Raw genomic sequence first — 11,279 nt, forward strand, 5'->3', positions numbered from 1 at the left:
GGTCTTATGCTAACCAAGGCTGCATTTATTTATCAAAATTAATAAAAATCACTTAATCAGAGATGCTTTTTATTAATAAAATGTAATAACATGTAACAAAACTATTAAAATTTAATCCAGAAAATAATGGAAAATAGAATTTAATTTAAAAAAAATGAATGAGAGAAAAAACAAAAAAAAAAATTATATTAAAACATATTATAAACATTATTTAAGGAATAGTTACCAGAAAAATTATTTACCAGAATTTATTCAGCAGTGTGCAAATACACAACACAGTTTTTCTGAGGGAAACTAAATAAGTAAATATATATGTATATAGAGAGATAGATAGATAGATAGATAAATATATAATAAAATCAATTAATTAGAAATGCTTTTTATTAATAAAATGTAACAAAACAATTAAAATGAAAGAAAAAGATAAAACGGATTATATAGGGCTTTAAAATTACATTTTTGTTAAACTTTTAATAAATGTAAAATTTAATTGAACTAGTACTAAAACTAGAGTCTAGAAAAATTAAAATGGAAAAACATGGAATCCATAAAAATTAAAATAGAATAAATGGAATTTGAAAAAAATAAAACAGACTTCATAGGCCCTACATTACAAATGTCTTTACTGTTATTTTTGATCCACACACAAATAATGAAAAAAGTATTAATTTCTTGAAAAAAAAAATTGTCCAAAATTTTTGAACGGTAAGGTCACAATATAATTCAGCAACACTACATGCAAGTTGAACTCTATTCTTTGTCAATGTGCACCACCTGGTGGTTGGAAACAGCATATTGCTTCATAGCTAAAACTGGACTGTGCAATAACCTAAACCATGAGAAGTGCAAACAGCACATGGTTTTCTTAGTCAACTTAGCTGACAAAAATACAAAACCATCATGTTCTAAATCACCATTTTTACCCACATTCTTACCTTAAAGATAATAGCAATAGGTGCGTCTTCAGAGAGGGTGTTGTGCTTTAGATAAAAGCGTCCCTGTTTCACAATCATGTTGGTTCTGCTCTTTTTCTCATGAGTAGAACTACAAATCAGAGACAGAGGACAGATACATAAGCACACAACTACAGCTTTAAATGTGCATAAACACTAAAAAAGCAAATTCCAGCACCTGGTGACTGAGGCTCCCACAGCACCTTTGCGATCTTGCTCTACGATGATGCGGTTCTTGGATAACTGTTCCTGAATGAGAATGACCTTTTCTTGCCCTTTCACGATGAAATAACCACCTGCACACAGACAAATCCTGTATCATACTTGAACGCCATGACCTGCTCCCACACAAATGAGCTTTAGCTAGGATTATCTGCATCAAACTATGGCATACAAATAACCAAATATAACTGAGACAGCCTGAGGAGTTCTATGATAGTCTACCTGGATCCAGAGGGCATTCATTAAGCTTAGAGAACTCCATAGGCGTCTTTCCTGTCAATACACAGTTGGAGCTTCGCAGCATTATTGGCATCCTATTAAAACAAAACGAAAAGTGGATTTAAAATTGCTAGGGAAAAGAAAATGCATATTAAGAGGTGCTTGCAAAGCTTTTAGGCCACACATAGGTACCTTCCAATAGGAAGAGCATTGCGAATGATTCTCTGGCTGCCTCGGGTGTACTCTATATCCACTGTGATGGGGGCTGAATATGTCATATCTCTCAGACGACACTAGTGATTTAAAAAAAGCATAATCATCATAAGCAAATACTGCCGTCTTGATTTTTTTGGGGGGGAATATTCTTCAGGCCACAGATAAAGATGTTACCTCATGTGGGGACACTGGTCTGGTTACATTAAAGCTTTCTTCGACATCAGGCATGCCAACGTAGATATTGAGATATCTATAGATGGATGAGGTATTGAATAAGCATTAATATAACATTGTATAATATAATATACATAATATAAAATAAAACATAATATAAGAATTAATATAATTTAAAACACTAAAATTATTAAAATGTAAAAATGACTCTAAATAGTAAACTGAACTAATAAAATAATCTATATATAGGGCCCTATGATTTCCGTGATGGGGAAAACGCGAACGGAATGGCGGAATCCAGTCAAAAAATGGAATTTACTGAATAACGCGAAATGTCACAGAATTTGTCAAAGTTTGAATGAATTAATCAAAAGTAGGTTTAACACTTAAATCAAACTGCAATATGGACTAGTATCTGTAATATTACAGCGTAAAAATACTATTTAAATATGAATCCTGTATGTTCTGCGTGTCTCTGTTTTAACGAATGGAGCAGACGACTGGTTTTGTTTACTACACACACTGAAGCCAGTGTTATATCATATGCACACAGAAATGTGAAGGTAGACACGGCAACCCGTCAAAATAAAAGTCCGGTTTAACTTGAAGACATTGTGCCAGATATATATTACTACTGTTACTACTACTACTACTACTAAAATGAAACAAACATTATTTTTTAGGGTACAATCACACAACATTTCTTCCACGTTTTCATTTTAATAGTAAATTCCCCTTTGTTTGCTAAAAAAGGTTGCTTAATTTTTAATAATTTCTGAGGTTTAAAAAAAAATTCTATTTTAAGAATAAATTTGAATACATTAAGTATGTATTCAAATAATCAGACATGCTAAAACACTGAATTTGACAACAATAAAACATATTTTATTACAACATTTTATAGGGCCCTAATCATATCATTTTTGTTAAAACCTTTATTAAATTGATGTGAAACTGTAAGTTTCATGATTTTAATTAATTAGACATACTCTTTGATTAATAAAACTTAATTTAACCATTAAAAAGGAGTTGAGAAAAAAATGGAATCCACAAAATATAAAAACGGAAAAAATGGAATTTGGAAAAAAATAAAACAGAATTTGGTAAAAAAATAAAACGGATGTCATAGGGCCCTATATATATATATATATATATATATATATATATATATATATATATATGTGTAAACAAGTTAAGCACTAATAAATAAAATAAATAAATAATTGTGTAAAAAATTAAAAATTATAAGTAATAAAATTATTAAAATGTAAAAATTAATCTAATTTAAGTGCAAAGGTTATTTAACTACTAAAATGATCCAAATTATAAACATTTTTTAAACAAAAACCAGAAATGAAAATAAAACCTATAAAAAATATATAAAAATAAAAGCTATGAAAAATATCATGATAATAAAAGCTATGTATTATGCTAAATATTAAGCTATCAACAACACATTAATAAATACTATAATAATATATAAATGATACTAATTTAACACACTAAATAAAAAATTTGCAAATATTTTTAACTGAACAATATCCTTACTTAAGATACCACATTGGGTCGGCATCACTTGTGATCTTCTCGTTCGCCTTCATGATCTTTTTTATCTGGAGAGAATAGTAGACATTGGGTTTATGCTACTAAAGCTTTTTGTTGATATCAAATTGTTTTGCTAGTACAAAATATAAGGAAAACCACATCTGACAATACATTTATTGTATTTTACAAAATATGTAGAGAACTGTGACTGGTACAATCCATAAATCAGTCAACAAACCTCAACATTGATGAAGTAATTGAAGGAATCGATGTGCTGCTTAACTAAGCCTTTAACCTAAAAAATAAAAATAATAACATGAATATGACATTAGAGGCAGTAAATTTAATACGATTTCACATAATTTTTGCTGCTGGATGATGTATAAGAAAAGAGCATGGATATAGATAGTCGACAAATAAAACGAACTTGACTTTCCAATTCAACATCAACAATAAAATGTATATTTTCCAACCATTTTTTTTTTATAACCAAACCAATTATTTTTTTAAGTTCTCTATTCCTGAGGTGTGACAAATTAAGTCCAAGTAGGTAGTTTTCATACAGTTGCCTGAACAATAATTATACAAGCAGAAAATGACATTTAATATAGTTTTAAACATTTTTTATAAACAGATACGACATATCAACTATCCACATGCTGCTGTCAGTTCATATGTTGTATTTATTATGATGATTGTCATTGAGGTTGGCAACTTGATTTTACCTTCAAAAAGGCTGGAAGCAGCTTCCACTTTTCCTGCAATGCAGAAGGGGATATGGGAATTTTATAACCACCAAACTAACAAAATATAATAACGTTTGCTATATTGATAACGCATTATGACAGCTGCACTCATGCCACTCTTCACTCACCTCCACAGTGTCGACTGGAGCAGCGAGCTGCTGGGGAGTCATTTCCCCAAACTCCTCCTGCAGCATTTCTGTTATTAGTTGTGATGCCAACAAACCGCAAATGCGAATAATATCATATATGTTAGGAAACCATCATACACGCCGCAGCCAGGTGAAAAACACTCTGAACGGAAGTTTGCGCCACACGTGAAAAGCTGAGGTGTAACATGAAAATCAGACCGGGGAGGAACGAATGTGCACTTATGTATTCCGACCACCAATGTCCACGTTTTTCTTTTCTCCAATAATCTTATACATGTGTTCTACATAATACTATAAAATACAACAATAGAAAAAACAATAGAAAAGTGCACCAGACTGGAAATCCGGGATTCAAAATGCAACTGAAACCATAATTAAACAGTATTATATTACTAATCGAATGAGCACGTTTTTGACACTGACCAAATGTACAATAAGCCCTGCGTTCTTACTTAAATTTCCGTATTAACTTAGAAAAGTGCAAATAAGAAGCATTTTCTAGTGTACTCTGACGTTTGAACGTGAACATTTGTAGATTTTGTAACTAGTCACTAACGTTTTCGTAATTGTTAATGACTCGTAATTGTTAATTTCGTAATTGTTTATTTAATGTATGAATTTCTTTATTTCTGTTAACGTAATTAGTTCTGTGGCAAAACAAATCAGTTTCTAAATGTACAAATATTCCTCTTCGTCCTTCGTTAATATGAGGACATGAATCCGTATGTATACATGAGTCGTTTATAGTATTTCTATATAAAGTAAAACTGCTGTTATTGCTTTATGTCATGTCAGCTGCTCAAAAAAGTCATTAAATTCTGCAAATAATTACACAGATGGATCAAAAACATTTTTAATGTGAATTTTTTTTCATTACCCTGGTGAAAAAACCAGCATATGCTGGTAGGTATGTTTTGATGCTGGTTTAAGCTGGTCCTTTGCTGGTTTTTGCTGGTCATGTTGCTGGTCAAGGACCAGCATAAACCAGCATCAAAACCTACCTAACCAGCATCCCAGCGTCAAAACATACCTACCAGCATATGCTGGTTTTTTCACCAGGGTAGGAACGATGTATATGAGAGCAATCATAGTTAAAACAGGCAACACTACCAGTCAAAAGTTTTTGAACAGTAAGATTTTTAACGTTTTTAAATAAGTCTCTTCTGCTCACCAAGCCTGCATTTATCTGATCCAAAGTACAATTTTGAAATATTTGTACTATTTAAAATAAGTTTTTTTTATTTGAATACATTTTTTAAATTTATTCCTGTGATTTTAAAGCTGAATTTTAGAATAATTAATCCAGTCACATGATCCTTCAGAAATCATTCTTATATTCTGATTTGCTGCTCAAAAAACATTTGTTATTATTATTATGTTGAAAACAGCAGAGTAGAATTTTTTTTTTTTGATCCCTGAAAGTTCAGAACAACATTTATCTGAAATATAAATCTTTCGTAACATTATAAATGTCTTTATAATCACTTTTGATCAATTTAAAGCATCCTTGCTAAATAAATTATTATTATTTTTTTTTTTTAAACACTGACTTCATGCTTTTGAATGGTATAATGTATAATGTTACAAAAGCTTTTTATTTCAGATAAATGCTGATCTTCGGATCTTTCTATTCATCAAAAAAATCCTGAAAAAAAAAGCACTCAACTGTTTTAAATATTGATGATAATAGCAATAATAATAATAATAATAATAATAAATGTTTCTTAAACAGCAAATCAGCATATTATAATGATTTCTGAAAGATCATGTAACATTGAAGTATGGAATAATGATGCTGAAAATTCAGGTTTGATCACAGGAATAAATTACATTTTAAAATATATTCAAATAGAAAACAGTTATTTTAAACTGTAAAAATATTTCACAATATTACTACTTTTGCTGTGCTTTGGATCAAATAAATGCAGGCTTGGTGACTTCTTTAAAAAACATAAAAAATCTTACTGTTCAAAAACTTTTGACTGGTAGTGTACAAGATATAAGAAATTACCATTGTATGAAAGGCAATTTTGAGGAAATGAAATATTTCAGTGAAAACAAAACTCTGTAAAGGAGCATACTGTAGTTTATTAAACATCTCAGCAAAGTAAACAAGCATCTAAAATTAAGATTTTTCCAATACAAAACAAATGTCTACTTATTTAAAATCACAAAAACTATTTTTTTTTTTTAAATGTTAGAAAATTTTTAAAAAGCTTGAACGCTATTGTCAGGGTAGTACAGTATGTGGGATCTACACGTGTCTGTTGTTGCTGCTCAGCATTTTGGGATAAGCCGTCCCGATAGAGCGCCCGTGCCTATGCACCACCATCTCCAGCTGGTACTCATCCAGATTGACCACGGCTGTGGTGGTCTTCTCAGTGGACGTGAGGAACAGGATAGTAAAGATGGCCATCTCAAACTCAGGACTCACACCAACAAAAGTGCTGGCCACCGGTTTGACCAAACCGTGCCAGCTGAACTGCACGTTCAAGACGTGGTCATCTTTATCAGGCTGCATGAAAAACAAGCACAGATACATAAAAGAACAAAATCTTATATATTTTTAATATTCACCAGATTTATTGATGAACAAAGTACCACATCATTGTCCCTGGCTTTGTAGCCCTTGTAATCAAGAAGCTTCTGCTTCTCTTGCAGGTAAAACTGGACCCAGTTGTGAAGACCCATGATTTCTCTGCCAAACTTGGTTTCACCAACAAACACATGCTCAAATCCACTAGAGTCCTCCCTATTTGGAAAAAAGCAATGTATTGTATAATTAGAGTAGATAAAATGTACATTCTATGTTGTGCTGGTTTAAGTCCCTTACCCTCCGTTTCTGTCTCTATGATAAAGGCGGAACCACATGTAGTACAACTGACTTTTAAACTGTCTCAGATCCGAGCGTGATTTTCCCTTTCCAATCAGGTACCGGTGGGCACGCTGAGGAAGTAAAACATGTTACACATTAAATAAATTTTTTTTTGAAAATGCACTCGCCCTAAGGCCATCAAAGATGTAGATAAGTGATTTTATCATTACAAACACGTAGCTTTTCGATCCCAAGAGCTGTGTAAACTGCTTGTGGATTATTGTGATGTTTTTATCAGCTGTTTGCACTCTCATTCTGACGGCACCCATTCACTGCAGAGGATCCATTGGTGAGCAAGTGATGTAATGCTAAATTTCTCGAAATCTGTTCTGATCAAGAAACAAACCTATCTATATCTTGGATGGCCTGAGGGTGAGTAAATGTGTCTTTAATGCATTAAACTATTGACCCCAGAATCACCATCGTACGCCCTTCCACATTCTTTTCCCCTTGTCATAATATGCAGCTTCCAAGAACAGGGTGTGGCAGGGAACAACCACAATATTTTGGTTAGCAACGGGAAAAAGGTGAACTTCTTTTGTAGAGAATTTTCTCACTAATTCTTTACTTTTACAACTTCTCACTTTGTTACTGAATCTAGAAACAAGGGAAATAGATGCATTTCTATGTGGTAAAGGATATAATTGAAGTCATTAGAGGGTGAATTCATACCTTCATGACTGCTGTCTCTAAGATAGCATCCAGAAAGGAGTTATTTTCCGTCACTTCCTCAGCGGTCACCCTCTCTGCCACACCAGTGGACCTCTCATAGTTGTCTAAAAGCTTCATGAAGCCTGTTTAGAGGTAAGCAAAATCACCATTTAAAAATCACAGAGGATCCTTTTTGTTTGCTGGTGAAAACAATTTTATATCTGGTCATTTTGGTGGATAAATATCATATTTACACATGTAAATGGAACAAATGTAAACGTTCCTTTTTTTTAATTTTTCTGCAAATTAAAGTTTAAAATCCATTACCAGACAAAAGTTTTCAAACAGTAAGATTTCTAATGTTTTTTAAGTGTCTCACCAAGTCTGCATTTATTTGACCAAGTCTGCAAAGCTGTAATATTGGGAAATATTTTTACTATTTGCTTTCTATTTGAATATATTTTAATATGTAATTTATTTCTGTGGTCAAAGCTAAATTTTTAGCATCATTACTCCAGTCTTCAGCGTCACATGATCCTTCAGAAATCAATTTAATATGCTGATTTGCTGTTCAAGAAACATTTATTATTATTATTATCAATATTTAAAACAGTTGAGTACATTTTTTCAGTATTATTTGATGAATAGAAAGAATTGATCATCAAGTGATGATAAAAACATTTATTATGTTACAAAAGATTTCAGATAAATGCTGTTTTTCTGAACTTTCTATTCATCAAAGAAACCTGAAAAAAATCTATTCATCTGTTTTCAACATAATCATAATAATGAATGTTTTTGAGCATCAAATCAGAATATTAGAATGGTTTCTGAAGGATCGTTTGACTGGAGTAATGATGCTAAAAATTCAACTTTGAAATCACAGGAATAAATTACATTTTAAAATATATTCTAATATAAAACAGTTATTTTAAATAGTAAAAATAGTTCTAAATTTTACTGTTTTTGCTGTAGTTTGGATCAAATAAATGAAGTCTTGGTGAGCAGAAGAGACTTCTTTAAAAAACATTTAAAACCCTACTGTTTAAAAAACTTTTGACTGGTAGTGTAAAAAAAAAAAAAGTAGAAAGACTAAAAAAACTCTATGATAAACATTTGCTATTTCAGTGCTGTCATGATTTACATTAATATGTACATTCAATGTCAACTTTTGCTCTTTTTTTGTATATTAATATGTGTGCCTTACAAAGTTTGTATGTTCCCTGTCTTGTGTCCCTGTGTTGTAAATGCACAATAAACTATTTTATGATTCTATTCAACTCATATATTCAAAATGTGATGTCATTTAAGTTTACACCTATAAGGGTTTTCAGATTTGCATGTCAGATTCACATATTTGTGGTAACATGCTGCATCACGCAACCATGTGGGTTCTCTCATAAATCAAAAGGAGAGACTGAAAGCAACATGAAACAGCATTCAGAATCCTACCAGTCAACTTTAAGATTAACTGCCTGCAATTATAGTTAATAAAGAATCTTGGTGTGTCCCTGTTAAAGGCATGTTTCAGCACAGCTCTGTGGATAAAAAAGCTTTTGTGCAAACTGACAGAATAGTTAAAGGGGTTAAAGGTTTTTACAAAAGAAACATACGAGCGTAAGTGGTGATGGAGTTCAGTTTGGCCTCATCGACACTGGAAAACAGTGGGGATGAGGCGTGGTCTACCGCACTGGTGCTTCCCTGTGGTATGTAACCAGCTTTACCCTAAAAGATTTGTAAGAAATTATAACGTTATGCATGATCTGTCATTATAGGTTTTATTTGCCATTAGAAACTACTGACACCTGTAGTGAGATACTGTAATGAGTCCCAGGCTTCAGGCGATTCACATCCAGCTTCCAGAGCTCATTAAAAATATTCGAAAGCTCCTGGTTGACAGTTTGACTGAGAATGTAGAGAAACAAGTGAATTGTATAAAACATTTTTTTATATAAATATTAGATATATTAGAAATATACAATTGGAAAATAAACGTACCTAGATGCATCACTGAAAGAAAACAGTGCCGAAAGCACAAGGATCCATCCAAAATCATACCTGCAACATGCAAACATAAGTAACACTTCATAATATCCTGAATTTATTTATCAATATTTCATTAACCATTTACTATGTGAGCTTATGCAGTACATGCCACTTTAACTACTTAAATAAACATGAATTATGCAATTATGTAATTTAAGTTTATAAAAGTTAATCTCCCGGAACATCCAGTTAAGAGAAATGAAAAATCAATGCAAACAAAGGTTAAAAGCATTGAGCTTTTTCTGATTACTAAACCTACAAACCAAATGCAACTTAGGAGTTACTGAAACATGATACTAAAGATCACCAAGTTTAACTCGATGTCCTTTTGCAAAACAATTCTGCTCTTAAAACAAAATAAACATAGACTTAAATAAATAAAAATGTATTTTAAAAGTATTTGCAAAACAGTTTTCCACGTACCCCTTGCCCATGGTTAACCCGAGTGCAGTTTTCTTCTTTTGTTGAAGAAGTCTTGCAAGAGCTCGCCCGGTTAAGTGGGCCCCAGGGATGCTCTCATGCCTAAATACACCCAAATACGTTCACAGTGTCGATTTAGAAATAGAATAAGGAGCTATAATGAACATTTACATCAAACGGAGTATAAGTGGGCGGACCTTAGCTGCCTGAAGTTGTTTATGTTTGGCCAAGAATAATAAACCTAAACAACAGTTTATCTATATTAAGGTTTAACTGTTTATTTTTAATTCACAGACTGATAAAACGTAATTATTTAACCGTAAACTATGAACTTTGCTGATGAACGGAGTAGTACGCGGAACACTTTATCACAAGGTAATCGTTACTTTTCTCCGCGCTGGTTAGAATGGACCAATCACAGTAAAGCGTGATTATAACATATGGATTAGATGTGATAGCTTTCATAGAGACGAAAGAAGAAGAATTCAGTTTGTATACCAGATATTATTAATTAGCATGAATACGATGTTATATTTCGAGGCACAAATGTATACAATAAGCCAAATGACTTGCTGAGATTTGAACGCGGTTCAATAGCATATTTGGCTCCTTGAGCTGTAATGCGCCCCCTATTGGAAGGAAACAGAAACAGTTACACAATGACATGAAGGACAAGGACGGAATTATTTAATAAGTTTATTTCTAAGAACTGAAAGCAAAAAGACATAATGTATAACCTGGAAGCATGGAAGCAACTAATATAAGTTCATAATTACCATTAAAAGGAAAAAAAAAAACAATAGTACTTTGTTAAAAATAGCTGATGTGCAAGAGAATGCCCAAGAGATGGCGCTGTTGATTAACGTATGTTCTGTCCCTTACCGTGGTACAAAATACACCCCTTCTGAAAAAAACAACAACAGAAACCATTACAAAATTTGCAGTGGTTTTAATAATTATAATGAGACTTGTATTGGTTTTAATGGAAACTGTAATGGACCCTGTGAGTTTCTATTGCTAATTGGTCGCCGTCTATTGGTGGCTTGTTTGGTAAAACCACAAA

The 11,279-nt window shown here is 32.1% G+C and overlaps 2 protein-coding genes across 2 annotated transcripts in view; both read right to left on the minus strand.

The window, feature by feature from the left end:
• The window catches only part of polr3b (polymerase (RNA) III (DNA directed) polypeptide B), a 28,831-nt gene extending 24,435 nt beyond the window's left edge, over window positions 1-4,396 (minus strand). Inside the window, exons 1-9 of the mRNA XM_051135677.1 lie at window positions 4,204-4,396; window positions 4,055-4,087; window positions 3,568-3,624; window positions 3,333-3,397; window positions 1,785-1,860; window positions 1,587-1,687; window positions 1,398-1,489; window positions 1,132-1,249; window positions 936-1,044 (exon numbers count right to left, since the gene is read on the minus strand). Coding sequence (XP_050991634.1) covers window positions 936-1,044; window positions 1,132-1,249; window positions 1,398-1,489; window positions 1,587-1,687; window positions 1,785-1,860; window positions 3,333-3,397; window positions 3,568-3,624; window positions 4,055-4,087; window positions 4,204-4,269 — 717 coding nt within the window. The 5' untranslated portion in view covers window positions 4,270-4,396. The remainder of the gene's footprint in view (window positions 1-935; window positions 1,045-1,131; window positions 1,250-1,397; window positions 1,490-1,586; window positions 1,688-1,784; window positions 1,861-3,332; window positions 3,398-3,567; window positions 3,625-4,054; window positions 4,088-4,203) is intronic.
• A 1,896-nt stretch (window positions 4,397-6,292) lies between these two features.
• Window positions 6,293-10,378, minus strand: endouc (endonuclease, polyU-specific C). The gene is made up of 8 exons (XM_051134408.1): window positions 10,220-10,378; window positions 9,749-9,808; window positions 9,556-9,655; window positions 9,364-9,475; window positions 7,772-7,893; window positions 7,058-7,170; window positions 6,826-6,976; window positions 6,293-6,739 (listed from the first exon to the last, which is right to left on the minus strand). The coding sequence occupies exons 1-8, from the start codon at window positions 10,228-10,230 to the stop codon at window positions 6,479-6,481; spliced, it is 930 nt and encodes a 309-aa protein (XP_050990365.1). The 5' UTR covers window positions 10,231-10,378; the 3' UTR covers window positions 6,293-6,478.
• Window positions 10,379-11,279: the final 901 nt, after the last annotated feature.

The sequence above is a fragment of the Labeo rohita genome, chromosome 18 (genome assembly GCF_022985175.1).
Source record: "Labeo rohita strain BAU-BD-2019 chromosome 18, IGBB_LRoh.1.0, whole genome shotgun sequence".
Taxonomy (NCBI): Eukaryota; Metazoa; Chordata; class Actinopteri; order Cypriniformes; family Cyprinidae; genus Labeo; species Labeo rohita.